This window comes from Heterodontus francisci, chromosome 10, assembly GCF_036365525.1.
Source record: "Heterodontus francisci isolate sHetFra1 chromosome 10, sHetFra1.hap1, whole genome shotgun sequence".
NCBI classification, from domain to species: domain Eukaryota; kingdom Metazoa; phylum Chordata; class Chondrichthyes; order Heterodontiformes; family Heterodontidae; genus Heterodontus; species Heterodontus francisci.
In genome coordinates, this window is record NC_090380.1 from 80,615,934 (window position 1) to 80,636,567 (window position 20,634).

The following is a 20,634-nucleotide window of genomic DNA, read 5'->3' on the forward strand; positions in this document are numbered from 1 at the left end:
TTTCCAACGACATTTATATGAAACTATATGACCGTGCTTGTGATATACTGTGTTAAGCTGTACCACTTATTACGCAGTGGCTATATCTGACAGGTCCTGGGTATGGGTCATTTCAATTTGCTGATGTTATCTTCATTGCAGCGCATTTCCTTCACTTGCCTGAAAGCTGACTGGTTTCCGTTCAATGGCTTCCTTCCAACAAAAAACAACCGACCTTCTCATATCAAAAATGAAAAGAGGAAGTGCTCAGTAACGTATACCATTTAAAGGAATGAAACTTAAAATAAAATTTCTGTCATCAAACGTTACACAGTACTGTTTATTTATCTGTTTACAATATAAATAACTGACGCAGGAAAGACCGTATATCAAATTGACTCCAAAACACTAATACAAATATTTCATACTAATATTATAAAGAGTGTCAACAAGTTATGTATTCCTGGCTTATATATGGAGCTAATATTATCAGGGCAGGTCGAAAACATTTCAAAACTTTTTTCTCGAAACGTCAAAAAAGCGACACAAACGTTTATTTTTATTTATTTAATCACTCAGCGTGTTGTAACGGTTGGGACAAAACTTTGACCAAAAGCACAAATCGGGGCGACTTTTTCTCACTGTGCTGCCAAGAGGAACGCCTCGCAAAGAATCTGACATGCACACGCTGTTTAGAGGAGTTCAGCAACTCTGTATCTCTTCGAGGAAGGGTTCTCTGTCCACACGGTTACGGGTTAATTCATTGTGCGGACGACCGTTTAAAATTAAAGCTCTGGGTCGTACTATAAACACAATGTGGATATTGCAGATTCGGGGAATATGAACTGAGCCAAGCTGTTTGGAGTTTCACTCTGATTTTAGACGCCTAAGACCCCCCTTGTGTCTAATGGTAGACTTTGCTGTGTTCAGATCAGCCTCTGACCACAGGGTTGTGTCATCAGGATATGTGAAGCTGAGAGACTGGGTAGCATGTGTGTTATGCCAGAGCATGACTTTGTGATCTGAGAAGAGAGAACACAACGGCTATATCTCTAGGATCAATTGCACGCAGAGACAAATTGTTTGAAAGGACTCCTGGGGAAAATGGAGGTAAGGTGTAATTGGCAGCCGTGTTGCAGATCGCCTCTCTCGAGATGTGTCACTTTCCATTGCCCAGTCTACACGCGGTCTTCTCAGTTTCTTGTCAACTCCATTTAGCTTATTCCTGTCAACATAGGTGCTCGTGTTAAGGGCGTTTGTGGCGATTTTATTCACATTGCAAATCGTTATTTTATTTTTAAACTGCAAGTTACAGGTTAGACCATAATTACTGTAGAGAATTGGTTCTGTGTAATGGACCGAAGCAGTTATTTGACAAAGGTAAATGTTCAGTGCAACTTTGGTGAATCTTTTCCCATCATACTGTATTTAGAATTGGCTGCGAAGTTAGGAATCATAAATCAGCTGTTTTCAACTTGACACTTTGAAATTTTCTTCGTCGCTCTTTGAACAAACCCGACAATTAAAATAAATAATATTTATGAACATCTGATCCTAGGCATGGAGTGTAAGCGGTACGCAATGTGTATTAAATGGTGCCTCACACTTGTCAGGTGGAAGTCATATCGCTGTAATAAAAAAAAATGAAACAAGCTTGAAATACAAATACATTGATTATGAGAAGCATTTAATTACAGAAAATAATTTTACACAAACGTCTATGAAGGAAAACCATTGACAATATTTTCTTTTTGTTTCTATAGAAATGAGAATGATTCATTTTGCTGTTAAAATTGATAGCCCGTGCAAATCGTTCCATAGTGCCCAACTTATTTCTCACTCAGTATGTTGCAACACATCAAAGTTGAGTGTCTTATCCTTAAGTATGAACTCACTGTACACCCATTCTTAATGCTGGATATCCCTGTGCATACTTTCCTTTTTCATGCTAAGGGTGAGATATGTTATACATTGCTGGATGGAGAAAGTGAAAAACAGGTGGTAGTGATACCGACCATTGGATAATGCAACAAAAATAAGAAATGCTGGAATCACTCAGCAGGTCTGGCAGCATCTGTGGAAAGAGAAGCAGAGTTAACGTTTCGGGTCAGTGACCCTTCTTCGGAACTGACAAATATTAGAAAAGTCACAGATTATAAGCAAGTGAGGTGGGGGTGGGGCAAGAGATAACAAAGGAGAAGGTGCAGATTGGACCTGGCCACATAGCTGACCAAAAGGTCATGGAGCAAAGGCAAACAATATGTTAATAATGCAGCTCATTATATCAACATGATTGTACTGCTGGGGAAGGGATGAAGAATCATCGGGTATACAACTATGGAATAATATTGGAAATTCAAACTGCAAAAAATTGTGAGTGCATTCTTAATAGAAATGCTGCTATTTTCAGAGGCTTTAATTGCTCAGTTGGTAAAAGCAACAAGTGGGCTGGTACTGAGCTATACAAATTAGGACAGTTTGAGATTCCTTCTTTGGGCTAAGTTTGCTAATCTTGTTGGGGTCAGCAGAGGGTTGTTCTGGTTAGGGAGAATATTAACAGCCAAGGTTCCCTATTCCTGATTATTAGCAAGTGACTCCTGCTGGAAAATGTGTATATGTGGACACATCAGGAATGCTGCACATTGATGAATATCTTGCTGGCATTGGTTTGCTGTGCATATGAAGAATAGCTGCCTAGAAGAGTTGCTGGTGCCTGTGGAACTGTATTGCAGCTTGTTACTGTCATAAAAGACAGGATAAATATTGCCATTATAATAGTTTCATTTTTTTGTTCTTGCTCAAAATCATTTACGATTTTCAGAAGTCTGTAACAATAAAAGCATATTGAAGGTGGGCTCATCAGACTGCATAACATTTCAGGAAAATGTTGGCTCTTTAAAATGTACAAGTGTAGAGCATTAAACATTTGAGTTGATATGAAGGAAGCTTTTCCATAGAAACACAAACACTTTATTCATTATCAAAACATAAAAATGCTTGTCAAAAAATCAGGAGATGCTATGCAAAGGTCTTTCATATTAAGATTATTTAATTTTATTATATAAGTCTTGAATTATGCGGATATGAGCTTACATACTTAACACACTAAGAATTTAACACTTAGTTGGCACAGTAATTATAGGAATAATGATTTGGTTATTTTCTCACAACTTCTGTACTATACGCAATCGATAGAAGTATATCTCTAAATATAGCAAATAATAATTCCATCAGCAGCCACAAGGGGAAAGTTAGAAGGGTAAGGGAAGATAATAACAACATACTCTCTTTTTTACCCTTGTTTGGGGTAGCAACAGCTGAAGTTCATTTGCGATTGCTTAGATTGCGGCTGCTGCTTTTAAGAAGGTGTGCAAGAGAGATCCAAGTTATGGAGACCAGCTGCTCTGTTGATAACTAATCTTTTATCACATTATCACTGAATAACATTGAGTTAGTAGGGTGCTACATTTGTTTTTATTTTTAAGTAAAGACAGAGAAGTGAATTCACGAGCCCTGTTGTTAAAATTCAACTGAGACAATTTCCTGTGTTGCCTCAACGATGATTAGTGCTTTCTTCATAGAAAACACATTTTGTCCTTTGAGCACAGACGTACATTCCAACATATTGAAAATACTGCAAATTCAGGAACATTCCATTATCTCATGAATTGTTTTACTTCATTCTTATAATATTGAGCATTAAGGAGCCATTCTGTGATCTCCTGCAGGATAACAAAGCCTCTTATGATCCTTTTAAATATGATGTGCCAAATTTTCTCTTGAAATGAGGTTCCCTATATATATTATTATATATTATATTTACTGTATTTTTAAAAAACCATCACATTGAAGTATCATGGAAACCAAGGGGTTGATTTTAGTCTGGGCTGGAACCTGTCCTGCTCATCAGCAATAATTTTCTCATTGGGATCCCTCAATCTGGAATTGAAAGCTAGTCTCAGTAATGTTGACCATGAAACTACCATCGATTGTGGTGAAAACCCATCTGGTTCACTATTGTGCTTTAGGAAAGAAAATATGCTGTCCTGGTCTGGCCTACATGTGACTCCAGACCCACAGCAATGTGGTTGACTCTTAACTGCCCTCTGAATTCTGTTGTCAAGGGTAATTAGGGATGGGCAACAAATGCTGTCCTTGCCAGCGACACCCATATCTCATGAAAGGAATAAATAAAAACAGACATTAGGCCCATAATTTACATAGATCCTTGAAATAAAACCTGTTTCAGGCATCTGCCCTGGGATACCTGAAAAAAGAGCCTCATAAATTTAGCAGTGGGACCAAATCCTGCACAGAGTGCTGCAGGCTGTCCTACTGCTAAATTGGTATGCTTTGTGGCCATTTTACACCGGAAAATGGGCACAACACATGCCAGTTTCTAACCTGAATTGTAAAGTAACTCTAGAAGGTCATATGATGCTCTGCACATTCATTAATGCATAAAAAGCTCCTCTAATCTTATATTTAATACTGTGATAATGTTGTTCACTTCAGACGTGTGATCTTTGCGCAGCTCTTGGCAGTACCAAATTAAGCTGATAAACAGAAAATGGCAGCAAAATAAGGCGAGACTCATACATCGGGAGTAAGTGGTGCTAGACAGAACATTAAGAGCAATAAAAAGTAGTAATGGACTTTCTGTCTGTTTGTACTCTTACATTGACTGTTGCTTCCATTCTACAATGTGGTAGGGAAGCTGCTGGAGAAGATACTGAGGGATAGGATCTATACCCATCTGGAAGAAAATGGGCTTATCAGTGATAGGCAACATGGTTTTGTGCAGGGAAGGTCATGTCTTACCAACTTCATAGAATTCTTTGAGGAAGTGACAAAGTTGATTGATGAGGGAAGGGCTGTAGATGTATATATGAACTTCAGTAAGGCGTTTGATAAGGTTCCCCATGGTAGGCTGATGGAGAAAGTGAAGGCGCATGGGGTCCAAGGTGTACTAGCTAGATGGATAAAGAACTGGCTGGGCAACAGGAGACAGAGAGTAGCAGTGAAAGGGAGTTTCTCAAAATGGAGACGTGTGACCAGTGGTGTTCCACAGGGATCCGTGCTAGGACCACTGTTGTTTGTGATATACATAAATGATTTGGAGGAAAGTATAGGTGGTCTGATTAGCAAGTTTGCAGACGACACTAAGATTGGTGGAGTAGCAGATAGTGAAGGGGACTGTCAGAGAATACAGCAGAATATAGATAGACTGGAGAGTTGGGCAGAGAAATGGCAGATGGAGTTCAATCAGGGCAAATGCGAGGTAATGCATTTTGGAAGATCCAATTCAAGAGTGAACTATACAGTAAATGGAAAAGTCCTGGGGAAAATTGATGTACAGAGAGATTTGGGTGTTCAGGTCCATTGTTCCCTGAAGGTGGCAACGCAGGTCAATAGAGTGGTCAAGAAGGCATACGGCATGCTTTCCTTCATCGGACGGGGTATTGAGTACAAGAGTTGGCAGGTCATGTTACAGTTGTATAGGACTTTGGTTCGGCCACATTTGGAATACTGCGTGCAGTTCTGGTCGCCACATTACCAAAAGGATGTGGATGCTTTGGAGAGGGTGCAGAGGAGGTTCACCAGGATGTTGCCTGGTATGGAGGGCGCTAGCTATGAAGAGAGGTTGAGTAGATTAGGATTATTTTCATTAGAAAGACGGAGGTTGAGGGGGGACCTGATTGAGGTGTACAAAATCATGAGAGGTATAGACAGGGTGGATAGCAAGAAGCTTTTTCCCAGACTGGGGGATTCAATTACAAGGGGACACGAGTTCAAAGTGAAAGGGGAAATGTTTAGGGGGAATATGCGTGGAAAGTTCTTTACGCAGAGGGTGGTGGGTGCATGGAATGCATTGCCAGCGAAGGTGGTAGACGCGGGCACGATAGCGTCTTTTAAGATGTATCTAGACAGATACATGAATGGGCAGGAAGTAAAGAGATACAGACCCTTAGAAAATAGGCGACAGGTTTAGATAGAGGATCTGGATCGGCGTAGGCTTGGAGGGCCGAAGGGCCTGTTCCTGTGCTGTAATTTTCTTTGTTCTTTGTTCTTTGTTAACAGAAAATTGCAAAACAAAATTGTTTGTTAACGACTGTAATCATGCAAAATTGTACAGGGGTGAGAAAGAGTGCATAAAAATTAAAAGTGAGTTTTGAGCTCAAACTCTGAACTAATATCACTTAGAACTGGAAAAGTTAAACACTAAAAAAGTTTCAGCTTTAATAGTATGGATACAATGCCTTTTGGTGTAGTAGGGTGGTGAGGGCAGCTTGGGAGTGCAGAGGGCGTTTGAGCTGCATGCTCACAGAGCAGTGGATTTACTGAAACAGTGTCAGATGTTTATGACTGACAAAGGAATAGTACACAATGAAGCTGAGACTGAAGAATAGGTTGTGTATTTCATGATACACAAAAATCTACAGGGACTGTCAAACATCTATTCTGCACTACCAATGGCAGTGAAGCTCACCACCTCCCTCAACTTTCAGGGATCCACAGGAGACCTAACCGGACTCATTCACTGATTTTCTGTCTACAGCCATGTTAGGGAGGTAATTGAAGACTTGTTTCAACATTCACTAGTGAGCACAACAGCAGAACCATCTGTAATCTTACTACATTGATGGCTTCCCCAAAATGAAGAGCACCATTTACCGCATGCATGTAACTATTCATTCAACTACTAACAACCCTATGGCATACATAAAGTGGAAGTGCTTTTACTTCATCCACTTATAAATAGAGTGCAACTCCAACAGAAATTAATGCACATGATGCAAGCTTCCTGAGGAGTACAAATTATACCTTTACTCAGAACAAATGAATCATCACACAGCTTTTGAAAGAAAAAGGAAGAATGGACTGCTGGTTCCTTGCAGATATGGGACATGCAGCCAATCCATAACGGCGAACAGCTCTGAACAACCCCCATTTTCCAGGAAGAAACAAATGCAACAAGACACATGGCACATAAGCAAATAACGGGCATTGGGGTGCTGTAGAAATGCTTCTGATGCTTGCAGTGGTCAGGGGGGAATGCTTTGCAATTTTGTATATAGAAAAGAAGAAAAATAATAACCTTATGCTACATGCTTCATAATATTTGATGGAAAGTGCCTCACCATGGGCTTTTAAGAGGAGCAGGAGCAAGCCATGGGAGATCAGGGAAAAGATTGTGTCCAGCAGCAGGGTAGGCATTGTAGCCAGATAGAACCAAAGAAGATGAGGAGAAAACATTCTACAAACAAACTGAAACCAGCCATACCTTCTTGCTCCAGTCTAACCTTACTCCCTTCCACTGAGTGTGTATGGAGGCAAGTGATAGCTCAACATAATCCATTTGTTGTCATATTCCCCACTGGAAATAGGTTTACTCTGATTGGTATCCGCAGACAACTCAGGAGGAGCAGAAAGCATGTTAATCTTCACCCCGGAGCTACTAGCCCAACATCAAACTCCACCTTTATTAGCACTTCACCACACTTAGGGCGGCACAGTGGCGCAGTGGTTAGCACCGCAGCCTCACAGCTCCAGGGACCCGGGTTCGATTCTGGGTACTGCCTGTGTGGAGTTTGCAAGTTCTCCCTGTGTCTGCGTGGGTTTCCTTCGGGTGCTCCGGTTTCCTCCCACATGCCAAAGACTTGCAGGTTGATAGGTTAATTGGCCATTATAAGATTGCCCCTAGTATAGGTAGGTGGTAGGGAAATAGAGGGACAGGTGGGGATGTAGTAGGAATCTGGGATTAGTGTAGGATTAGTATAAATGGGTGGTTGATGGTCGGCACAGACTCGGTGGGCCGAAGGGCCTGTTTCAGTGCTGTATCTCTAAACTAAACTAAACTTGTTTTAATTCAAGTGCATGGTGAAGGTTGGGGCTATGCTGACTATTCTTATTCATGTAATGCAGTTCATTTGAATCTTCTTGCTGTGTGAATAGAACAGATAGGATATTATGAATAACAAAACACATTTATAAATTTAGGATTGTAAAATATGGTGTAAATCATAGAATATCTGTATAATTTGGGACATACTAGTTGATCTCTTCAGATCCCACACTGTTGAGAGGTTGCCTTTTATAAAACTGTAATTTCACAATATATTCAGATAAAAGAGCCTCTCAAAATACAAACCTTATCGTTTTCTCATTGTGGAATCTCACTGTTTTAAATCGGCCCAATGTCCTGGCCTTGACCACCATTCCGAGAAACTCATTGCCTCGGTTCAAAGAAGTACTTCCTGATGTCTCTCTAGAACTTGACCATGACAACTCTGAACCAGTTGTGCCTTCTTGTCCTGCTGTTTGGTGTGCCTGAAAATATTGTCCGAGGTTTACTTTATCCCATTATTATTCTTGTATATCTATTGTCTATTTCCCTCTGAAAAGTCTCTTCTTGAGCCTAAAGATCGCAGCTTGTGAAGTCATATTTCCCAGTTCATGGAATATAGTATTTTTGGGGATGGATGGTTAGTTAGTTGGATGGAAGGATGAAATAGACCAAATGGCCTTTGTCATCCATAACTTATCTTGTCAATTTGGGATGTCATGTGTCAGGTTCGGGTTGGGTCGGGTTGAAATTCCGACTCCAGCATTCGGGCTCGGGTCGGTTTGGGCTGGACAGTGCTTCTGGGAAGTCATAGGATCAGGCTTACCCATGATTCCCCACAACTCCAGCTGCAGGAATAGCCTGCTGCCGGGACAGATGAAGGAGATTCGTGTCAGGTAGGGTCGGGCGCAAAAAAAATTAAAGGGCTCGGGTTCGGGTCGGGCTCAGGTTGGCTGTGGTCGGGTCGGGCCTGGGTCGGGTTTTAATTTTATACCCGAGCCAGTCTTTACTGCACAGTCTGTTTCCTATCATATTAGTGGTTACTTCTGGATGCATCCACCATCTGTTCCACTATTTACCCACTTGTCATAGAATCTTACAGGCAATTTGGACCATCGCACCTGAGCTGGCTCTTTGTAAGAGCTAACCAATTAGTCCTCTTGCCCTGCTCTTTCCCCATAGCCCTGCAATTTTTTCCTTTTCAAATACATATCCAATACCCTTTAGAAAGTTACCTTTGAATCTGCTTCCACCACCCTTTCAGCCATTGCATTCTAGATCATAACTACTCACTGCATTATAAAATGAATTTCTTCACAAAGAACAAAGAAAATTACAGCACAGGAACAGGCCCTTCGGCCCTCCAAGCCTACGCCGATCCAGATCCTTTATCTAAACATGTCGCCTATTTTCTAAGGGTCTGTATCTCTTTACTTCCTGTCCATTCATGTATCTGTCTAGATACATCTTAAAAGACGCTATCGTGCCCGCGTCTACCACCTCCGCTGGCAACGCGTTCCAGGCACCTACCACCCTCTGCGTAAAGAACTTTCCACGCATATCCCCCCTAAACTTTTCCCCTTTCACTTTGAACTCGTGTCCCCTAGTAATTGAATCCCCCACTCTGGGAAAAAGCTTCTTGCTATCCAACCTGTCTATACCTCTCATGATTTTGTACACCTCAATCAGGTCCCCCCTCAACCTCCGTCTTTCTAATGAAAATAATCCTAATCTACTCAACCTCTCTTCATAGCTACTGGTTCTTTTTTCAATGGTCTTAAATCTGTTTTCTCTGCTACTGACCAGAAAATTATGCGTGAAATTTGCCTTTAAATATAACAGTGGAATAAATTTTGAGGGCTTTTTGACACACAGTGAGTAAAGCCTTTCTTGCATTGATCTATAACAAATACCATTTAACTTCAGTTCCATATCTGTCCTATGCTATTAATTTAAAGTACAATTCCTACTTTAACTTGGATTTTTCAGCTCCTCATAATGTTCAGGCCAAGTTTTTTTTATATTCGTTTCATAGGATGTGGGCATTGCTGGCCAGACCAGCATTTATTGCACATCCCTATTGCCCATGAGAATGTGGTGGTGAGCTGCCTTCTTGAACCACTGCAGTCCATGTGCCATGTAAGCCCACATGCTTTGTGTCATCTTGGCATGGTTTTAATCTCTGGAGAATGATAGTGAGCTTCCTTGCCCTCCCCAGTGTTATGCTGTTTCACTACAATGCTATATACTAGAACACTCATGGTCCAGTTGTGAAACAGGCTTTTTGAATTTTCTACAAAAGCTAAATACTGTGAATTCTGGAAATCTGAAACAAAAACAGAAAATGCTGGAAATTTTCAGCAGGTCAGGCAGCATCTGTGGTGAGAAAAACAGAGTTAATGTCTCAGGTCTGTGATTTTACATCAGAACTTGGATTTTCTGCTGTCTTTTATGCACTCCACAATTGAATGAATTAAATTTTCATAATGTATACTGGTTAAGGACTTTATTAGCTGACTGAGAAGTATTGGTTCTTTATTGGCTGGTTTTCTATCATTCTACAAATGGAATCAAACTGTATGAAATTGCTTTAATCTGCCTTTTTGGCTGGTAATCATTAAAATTTACAAAAGAGGTTTTTTTTTTAAAAATGAGAAAAAGGTGCTACAGACAATTTGAACCAACATTACTGTGAGGTAAGTGTGTTTCCTGTCAGCTGATCAAACAGTGACTGATGGCACTCAGTGATTAGTCTACAACTGAAACATCTTGCCTTTCAATCACAAGCATGTATCTACTGGATCATAAGCCTCTGTGGGAAAACAAACATTGATGTAAGTTTCAGACAGATTTAAAAAAAACTTGTACTATTTTAGATGTAGTAAATAAGGAAGTTGTTGCTGTTTGAAAGGTTTAAAATCTTAATACCGCATGTTTTATCCTTTATTTGTTAAATTGGCAACTGATTTCTCATGTTACTTTTGACCCCAATTGTATGTTACACCACTCTGTTGAATCAAGTAAAGACAATGTTGTATAGTTTCATTCATAATGCTTGTTTCTTAGCTGCATTTTCATTTTATCTGTTAACATTTTTCAACATATTTTTAAAAAGAAATTAAGCAATAAGAGGACACTGTTCACATTTAAAAAGGCACAGACTTCCAGTTTGGGAAACTTTACCCTATACTTTTTCAGAATACTATGAATTAAGAAATATTTTATGACTCTGCACACTTCTCAACTCTACTGGCTGGAAAGACATTTTTTTCATACTAACAGACAGTGTTAGATCAAAGGAGCCAGTTTCTGCCCCAATACACAGAAGAGACCTGGTCAAACCAGTCGGTGACCACCTGCTGGCCAACTAGGGGAAATTGGAGAAACTGTTTTGAAGAGAGAAAGCTGTTTACTCCTGGATTGGAAAAGCCCTCTCGTGGCTGGCTTGCCGCCGCCTCTCTCAATTCTACATTACAATGTTCAGCTTTGTAAATATGCAGAAAATATTTATTATGTATATGAGTGCTTATATTTGGAATGATAAGTGGCATCTTTTGTGAAGGCAACAATTAAACAGATATGGGACAGGCAGCATAATGCCCCAAAGAGATCTTTGGAGTGTTTAAAGAGCATGATGTATTTACTTTTGAAATTTTAAAACACAGGGTACATGAAATGTTAACTATTCTAAAATATTCGCTTTCTGAAAGAAGTACCTTTGAAATGCTGCATTTAAACTGTTAGACTTTTGGAAAGTACCAAATATTTAAATTCTAACTTAAAAAAATACTGTGAACTCAATAGCTTAAATAGTGCTTGATGGTGTGCTTGTTTTACCATTGCATCCAAAATTGGAGCCAGAATAGGCGTGCACGTTCTATGGCAGAGGTGCACCCACCTGTCGTATTAGTAAAGGCAGAAAAAGAAGCATTTTGAGGCCTTCCCCTAAAATGGGTATTAGGCTGATTGTGAATGCAAACAAGTAGTCCTCTTTGCCAAATTAATCTGCACTGAACGCAGCCAGCACTGGTTCAGCTGTGTTCAGGAAAATGTGATCATTGAAGGGACCACTGAGACAGTTATCAAAAGGTTATATTTGTTCAAGATGTTTACCTGAAAACTGAAGTTGCTTGCTGCTGCTGCCTGTTCAGCTGCCTCTGAATCACTTCCATCTCTCTCCCAATTGCTTCCCCTTCCTTCCTGATTTGGAATGTTATCAGAGCCCAGTTTTCACGTGATCTCGTAAGCTATGTTCATGCAATACATTAATTTTATGGGAGATTTCAGACATACGCTGAGTGTAGTTAGTTGCAAATTTCTGTAAAGGCTTTAAAACGTATTTCTATTGGCTTTGGGGACAACTAAAATAACATGTAATACAGCTGAACTCTTATCTCTATAGCCTTCCTCTATAAAGGGAATAGGTGAGCTATCCATTAATTTGCCTCTAAATTTCACCTCAATGCTTACAGTTGTGCTGGATGAAGGGTGAGCTGCTAAACTTTTCCTTTCCCCATACAGCTACTTCTAAGATGTCTCAACCTACATACTGTCATGCAGGCCCCCAACTACCTAGAATTTATCTTCTTCGTATCTTTGGGCTCCTTGTTTCGAGAGACAATGGGTAAGCGCCTATAGGTGGTCAATGGTTTGTGGAGCAGCGCCTGGAGTGGCTATAAAGGCCAATTCTAGAGTGACAGACTCTTCCACAGGCGCTGCAGATAAAATTGGTTGTTGGGGCTGTTACACAGTTGGCTCTCTCCTTGCACTTCTGTCTTTTTTCCTGCCAACTGCTAAGTCTCTTTGACATGCCACTCTTTAGCCTCGTCTTTATGGCTGTCTGCCATCTCTGACGATCACTGGCAACTGACTCCCACGACTTGTGGTCAATGTCACAGGACTTCATGTCGAGTTTGCAGATGTCTTTAAAGCAGACATGGACGGCCAGTGGGTCTGATACCAGTGACGAGCTCGCAGTACAATGCGTCCTTGGGGATCCCGCCATCTTCCATGCGACTCACATGGCCAAGCCATCTCAAGCACCGCTGGCTCAGTAGGGTGTATATGCTGGGGATGTTGGCCGCCTCGAGGACTTCTGTGTTGGAGATACGGTTCTGCCACCTGATGCCAAGGATTCTCCGGAGGCAGTGAAGATGGAATGAGTTGAGATGTCGCTCTTGGCTGACAGACGTTGTAACTTATGTAACAGCTGTGGATAAGAAATTCTGTTAGTGTTGCCCTTCTGCTTGGAGTGATGTAGCTTCTTTGGTTTGAGTCTAACTTTGCTGCACACCAGGGAGTGGTCGATGTCGCAGTTTGCGTGTGATTTGGACACTTTATGGAGGCTTGTCTTGTGACGATGAGGCACATATATTTCGCCACATAGACATTAAATTTTAAAATACTTACTGGGAAGAAAAGAAGGCCTATTACAAGGGATTGCCAAGCCCCTGACAGGAAAGACATTTTTTTTCATACTAATAGGGAACCAGTCCCTGCCCAGTACACAGAAGAGACCTGGTCAAACTAGTTGGCCACGTGACCACCTGCTGGCCGACTAGGGGCGTTTTAAATTGGAGAAACAGTGTTGGAACTCAGAAAGGTGTTTGCTCCTGAACTGGAACAGACCTCTCGTGGCTGGCTTGCCGCTGCCTCTCTCCTGCCTGCTCTCATCGCTCTCACCAGCTTCGGAATCCATTGAAGACATATGAACCCCAAGAGAGAAAAGTCTCCTGCAGTGAACAAGATTGAAGAAGAATACTGGGCCCCAACGAAAAGCAAGATCTACCTACAAGCAAGGACTACAGCGAGCTTGAAGCACAGTAACAAAAACCGCTGTTCAGAGATTGCCTCAGACCTCTCTATTTTTCTTCTGCTCTTTTCTGTCTCTATTTGCATGTGCATGTCGCGTATGCATGCTAGTGTGGGGCACAGCGTGTATCCATAGGCATTAACTGAATTAGAGTTTAAATTTTAATAAATGTCACTTTTCTTTAAACCCTCAATCCAATCAAAAGAATTGCTTTAATCCACGTAATGTGCTAGATATAGCTTTCCTCTCTGCCTGTCCCCTGTAAAGGGAGGGTGGCTTGAACTTCTAAGGTCTGGTTTTGTGAAACAAACTCAAATAAAATTTCTATTGTCAGCATGTTAATATTGAAAGGTCCTATCGCCACTCTTTATTTGGGTGTTGTTGCTATATTTGCCACATTGGTGCATGCAGTCCTTATTGTAAGAAAGCATATTTACCAGACCATGTTGGGGATTTTGTGGATACTATATGTAGTGGATGTATTTTCAGATGAAGGAAATTGCAGCAAGTGAGTTTTGAAGGGATAGGTGACTCAGGTGTGTCAACCAACTATCCCAAGAAAAGGCATTTCTGTACAAGGTGTTGTTACTTGGAGCTGACCAAGGAGGACATGAGGCTTGGGCTGAGTAAAGTAAATATTATTGAGTGGCACCGCTGGGTGCAAAATAATCTGTAGGTGAAGTCAGCAAGAAGAACAGCGGAAGTGAACATAACAACTGTTCTCAACTTCGCTCAGTTCAGTATTTTCCAAGAACACCAGTTTATATAGCTCAGCTGACTCACTTTGCCAAAATGGAAGGCATTATTGGCTCTGTATGTTGGGTTGACTGTCTTCACTTTGAAAGGAAGTGATATGTATTACTTTAAAAAAGGAATACTCATTGTGTGGCAGTTCCCACATTTGCTTATTTCAAATTTGTCGCACCCTTCAACTTTAGATGTCTTAGTTTATTATTTAAATATTAATCATACGATATGATGAAATAGTTCCAATTATTACTATAACTTCTTTGACACTTCACAAAAATAGCACTTACTGTTTTATTAATTAGTTACATAATTTCACTGTTATATTAACACCACGGGTAACTAATTAATCTTTTCCAAAATAAAAAATTTTATGTCTGAAGAATTATTTAAAAAAAGGAAAGTTGAACAAGCTGTGTATCTTGTCTATAATTGTTCCCTTTTAGGTCATGCACTGTTTCTTCCTTGAGCTAAAAGAATGGGACAATATTGGCTGCAGGATTCCACCACTGTGCCACTCCTTACAGGCAGGAGGTATGCTTTTGCAGGGCAGACTTAATCTAATTGGTTTTCCTCCATGCTTAGATGGAATGCTCTTCTGCTGAGCAATGCTCCATTTCTTAATCATTCAAGGATTAACTCATGGGGTGCAAAATCGGGCTCGGTGGATCCCTTTTTAGTGTCGTTTGGGGACTAAAATGGTGTCCAATATGCACGCACATGGTTCTGCTGCGAATTGCAATGGATGCCATTCTGGTTATGGTGTTGGCATGTGTGCAGCTAATGTCCGTTGGAAGTATGCTGAGCAAACAGAACATGACATCAGTCAGTATGCAATGCTGGTTAGAGGCCAGTGTTGTCATCTTGCAGCTCAGTGCTCCAGCTGATGCCCTCTCATAACCTCACATGGCTGAATGCATGTTCAGCAGCAGGCAGGACACCCCTTCTACCAGTGCTATTTAAGGGGATCATCAACTACTTACTTGTTAATTGCTGGTTGATTTCTTCTGGCTGTTGGTATGATTCTACAAGCTTTTGGTGTTTTCCATAGTTGTTTCAAGTTGCAAAAGTTTACAGGGGGTGGTGTGGCAAGTGCTGAAAAACTTTTTCCTGACTTCAAGGTTTCTGCACAAGCATTTGCTGCTAGATATGGATGCATGAGTAGGCCTTGCCCTTGGAATAGAGCATGACTGGGAGAATAAGTAGAGACTACGCAGAGCAAAACAAGCTTCTAGAAGAGGGAAGAGGAGGAAGAGAGGTGACTACGAGCCAGCCCTTTTTGTCCTGGGCTGTAATTGAAGAACTACTTCAAGTGAGATACCAGTAACCCCAACCCAAATTCTCCATTCACCAGCAGTCCCGTATTCCACACCTTCTCTCTGTCACTGACCATCACATTGTTACCTTGGCCAAATGCAAAAAATAAAAGCCAGCGTAAAATAAACATTCCAGACTAAATTTATAAATGTAATCATCCAATAGTGCATATAAATGTAAATGAATCACCCACGTGCATTCCCTTCATCCTGTCCTTCGTGTGCCTTTGGCTGTCGTCGTGCTACTACGCAATGGTAACCCAATGGCTGCAGCATGGCTGGTGAATTTTAGTGGAGACTGCAGGTGGCCTTGGACAACCTCGTGTAACTCTGGGCTGAGAAGACCTGGCTTCAGACTGCACCATCTCAGCATGGGTGGCAGCAGTGTGGATTTGGGTGGCTGATAGACAACAGCGAGGGCACTGGCGGAGTAGAAAGAGTGGAGCACAAATGCTGATATCCCGAGAGAGGACAGCAGGTTCATAATCCATGGCACCACTGCCATTCCCCTGGGAAGCCCTTCAGCAAACTTAGAAATCTGCTTGAGACCAGATTACTGGACTGCTGGGAGACCTGCAAACCTCTTTGAACACTGCCATGATCGCATCTGTCTACGTTTGCAGAGAGATTTAGATTTTTTTTAGATTTAGAGCACTGAAACAGGCCCTTTGGCCCACCGAGTCTGTGCTGACCATTAACCACCCATTTATACTAATCCTACACTAATCCCATATTCCTACCACATCCTCACCTGTCCCTATATTCCCCTACCACCTACCTATACTAGGGGCAATTTATAATGGCCAATTTACCTATCAACCTGCAAGTCTTTTGGCTGTGGGAGGAAACCGGAGCACCCGGAGGAAACCCACGCAGACACAGGGAGAACTTGCAAACTCCACACAGGCAGTACCCAGAATTGAACCCGGGTCGCTGGGGCTGTGAGGCTGCGATGCTAACCACTGTGCCGCTGACTTTGCATAACTTTAGTCTGAGCTTCCACTGCAGCACTCAGACATCTGGTGGAAACTGCTTGTGCTGCAATGAAAGCTGAGACATTAACCATCAGACACTGCATTGTGGTTGGGTCCACAAGTTTGCCAGTTCCATGTTGGAAACAATGGGTTCTAAGCTCTGCACAAACCCCTCTGCCAAATTGATGCTGGACTCCTCAATGCTCCTTGACATTGAATGCAGGCTTTCTGGTAGGCTTGCCAATGCACCAAGCATTTAATTGTGCATAGCCATCTGCCGCCTTCTGTAGACTGCCCCATCAAAGTCCCATCTGGTCATCTGCAGCAGGTTTTGTCACCTTGCCCTCAGAGCTGATGCCTGCATTATTCTTGCCCCTGCCCTTGCTGCAGGCCACACATGCCCTGTGTCTCAGCATTTGCTGAACCTGCCTCTGCTATCCTCTAAATTATGAGCAGTTTTCAGTATCAGAGCTGGTGGCTGTGAGTGATTAATCGAGTAACAGTATGTCTTCATCATCAGTCATCTTACTGTTCCTCCACTGCCTGGCAAGGTTCCACTTCTTGGATATCTGAAAGAAGAAATATTTGGGGGGTCTTCTTTTTTCTTTTCTTTTGGGCCTCCTTATCTCGAGAGACAATGGATACGCGCCTGGAGGTGGTCAGTGGTTTGTGAAGCAGCGCCTGGAGTGGCTATAAAGGCCAATTCTGGAGTGACAGGCTCTTCCACAGGTGCTGCAGAGAAATTTGTTTGTTGGGGCTGTTGCACAGTTGGCTCTCCCCTTGCGCCTCTGTCTTTTTTCCTGCCAACTACTAAGTCTCTTCGACTCGCCACAATTTAGCCCTGTCTTTATGGCTGCCCGGGTGCATTTGGGGGGTGGGGGTCATAAAATAAGAGGTGCATGCCTACACTATCTGTGGCTTGTAAGTCAGAAGAGATTGTGGGAAGCGAAGGAAGTGGGCTGTGAGAAAGAGGACTGGGTATGACCATACCGTCATCTTCAATTGATTCAGCGCCCTCTGGGCTGTCTACGGACTCATCAATTTCCATTCCAATAATGGCTAGCACCGTCTCCTCCATGGGGGTTCGGACTCGTAGGCATGCCTGTCCTCCTGTCCCTCTCCGGTTGGCTCTTTCTGCCTCCAGTTGTGTGCCACCCTGTCCTGCAAGAGGGAAGAAAGTTGTGAATTTTGGGGCCCCTGCTGATGTGTGCAGCCAATGAACAGTGCAGTTAGCACTGGCTTCATGCAGCAATCATTCTAATGAGCACACAGCACAGAGTTAGCATGCTGCCTGCATTTCAATCAACAGGCACAGGTTAATCGTGCATCACAATATTTGCATCCATTTTTGGGGGCTATCCAGTTTAGCCCCCAGGGAACTGAATAAGGCTCACCCTGTGAGCCTAAGAAAGGCCATATAAGCTAAGGCTGAAATTTGAAAATATCCTTTTGTTAGGCGTTCAATGTTGTATTGCCGGAACGAGACAACTTGAGTAAGATCATTAAGTACCAAATCTTGTGGCATGTATCTTTAATGAATAGCTTTATTTCTATAATATTGGGATACATTCCTTTCAGTTTTTTTGTTTAGTTTTTATATTTTTATCAACTAGTTCACTGAATAATGCAGTGTGATAGAGGGGAGGGGCTACCTGTTTTAATACAGGCCAGAAAACTAATCAACTTGTGTTGACTAATTATGAAAACTAGACAGGAAATTAATCCAAGTTTGTCAACAAATGTGGACGTAGTGACTGATGACATCTCTTTGCATGGCACCAAGGCCGCAATTCAAGAAAAAGGAATCAACTTGCCTATTATGATATAATATCCATGTCCCAAAGCAATTGGCAATCAATGGATTACTTGGAAAGTACAGTTACTGTAATGCAGGCAAGTGCTACTATAAAGTTTGCACAGAGCAAAGTCCCACAAACAGCGAATTGATCTATTATTGGTGGTGGTTGAAGGAGAAATGTTGGGCAGGAGGAGAATTCCCTATTCCAATAGTGCCATAGTATATTTTTCTGAACAGGCCATCGACGCATAGGTTTAAGCATCTCATCCAAGAGATTGGCACCTCTGACAATGCAGCACGCTCTTCGTACTGCGTTGGAGTTATCAGCCTAGTTTATGTTTTCAAATCTGCCTTGGGATTTGAGCCCAGGACATTCTGACCTCATAGCTAGGCTTTACTGATAACAGTCTAATTGTGGCTACTTCAATTCTCAATTTGTGCTGGGTTAGCTGAACTCGGCCAAGCAGTAGGCAATACAATAGGTCACTGCATCCCTAGACTCGGGTGGAAAATCAACTAGATTTCTTTGGTTAAGAGACATTTCCAATCATCGGATCTTGTTTGTGGCTGACAATAATTCGGTATCTGGCTTCTTATTAGGCGGGCGGCACAGTGGTGCAGTGGTTAGCACCGCAGCCTCACAGCTCCAGGGACCCGGGTTCGCTTCTGGGTACTGCCTGTGCAGAGTTTGCAAGTTCTCCCTGTGACCGCGTGGGTTTTCGCCAGGTGCTCCGGTTTCCTCCCACAGCCAAAGACTTGCAGGTGATAGGTAAATTGGCTGTTGTAAATTGCCCCTAGTGTAGGTAGGTGGTAAGGACTATGGAATTACTGTAGGGTTAGTATAAATGGGTGGTTGTTGGTCGGCACAGACTCTGTGGGCCGAAGGGCCTGTTTCAGTGCTGTATCTCTAAATAAAAATAAAAATCATTTGTTGCAGGAAGCTGCAGAATTTGTTAATTTGAGAGTTTTATTCGCAAATGTAGCACATAAATCAAAATAATTGTTTCCTTTCTATTTACCAATTAGGTCCAGACAACAAAGCATTATTCTGTTTATGCAAATGGACTCCCTGGAAATGTCAAATTTTTTACACCTAATGGTTTTATAAGTATGTACATTTCAAAAGTGTAACACCATGCCTTTTAAAATAGTGAGTGCGAGTGCTTTGTTTCAACGCAATTCACCCTAAATCGGCCAAACCCGCGCAAAAGATCAAAGAATTTCAAGCACAAATTATATCCAGTTTCTGGATATAAACCAAGTTTCTGCAATCTTTTGCACTGATTTAAAAAAACATTGCGCTAGACGCTGGCTATGCCCCAAATCAAATTAATCACCATGGTGCGTTTCCACTAACTCTGCCTGTTTGTGGGCCTTTAAGGAGGTTCTTTAAAATTTAAATTTTAAAGTCTCTAAGGCACAAGGACACTAATAGATGTGTATTAAATATTTAATTTACTAAGATACTGACTGCTGTATGCCAATGTAACGTAGCTCTGTATAATTTTTTAAAGTAATTTTCAGTTAATTAAAATAGTTACAGGTGATGGACTAGACACTCTAATTATAAATGCTTAATTTGGTGATAAACTCTTTTTTGGCTGTATTGAATAAACTGCACCAGGTTACCGCTCTTAAATACATCAATAAATACTTTTTAAAGCAGAAGTGTTTTTTAAAAATCTATTGTGCTGCTTCATGGCAGATTTTATGTTTGATATGCAAATGAGTTTATGCAGAAACTTGAGCAAAAACAACTTCTGAAAGGTAGCATAATTTGCACCCGAGTTGACCGATGGACTGCAGCAGTTCAAGAATGTGCTCACCACCACCTTTTCTAGGGCAATTGGGGATGGGCAACAAATGCTGGCCTTGCCAGCGACACTTGCATCCCATGAAAGAAGAAAAAAATTGTGCCCAAAGCAGAAACTCTTGCCCGGTATTTAATAGTAATTTAGCTATTTGGTAACTGTGTAACAAACAACTTTACAATGCTCTTCTCATGTGCATGTTTGATGAAGTTGCTCTGTCATTGTTTTACAGTTGGTATCAATACTAATCTTGAGCACTGAAGATCTCTGGCTTGATGAAGTGTCTTGTTTGTCAAAATAAAATTTGATATACAGAAGTTATTATTGTAGAAGCGCTACATGCTGATAACA

At 41.5% G+C, this 20,634-nt stretch overlaps 1 protein-coding gene across 2 annotated transcripts in view; it reads left to right on the forward strand.

Moving 5' to 3' along the window:
• Nucleotides 1–686: 686 nt before the first annotated feature.
• LOC137374570 (capZ-interacting protein-like) overlaps nt 687–20,634 on the forward strand; it is a 78,835-nt gene continuing 58,887 nt past the window's right edge. Inside the window, exon 1 of one of the 2 annotated variants that reach the window (XM_068040861.1) lies at nt 687–1,089. In XM_068040861.1, the coding sequence (XP_067896962.1) occupies nt 1,084–1,089 (6 nt within the window). In that variant the 5' untranslated portion in view covers nt 687–1,083. Of the gene's footprint in view, nt 1,090–2,205; nt 2,353–20,634 lie in introns of those variants that run through there. The other variant, XM_068040862.1, reaches the window with a different exon arrangement.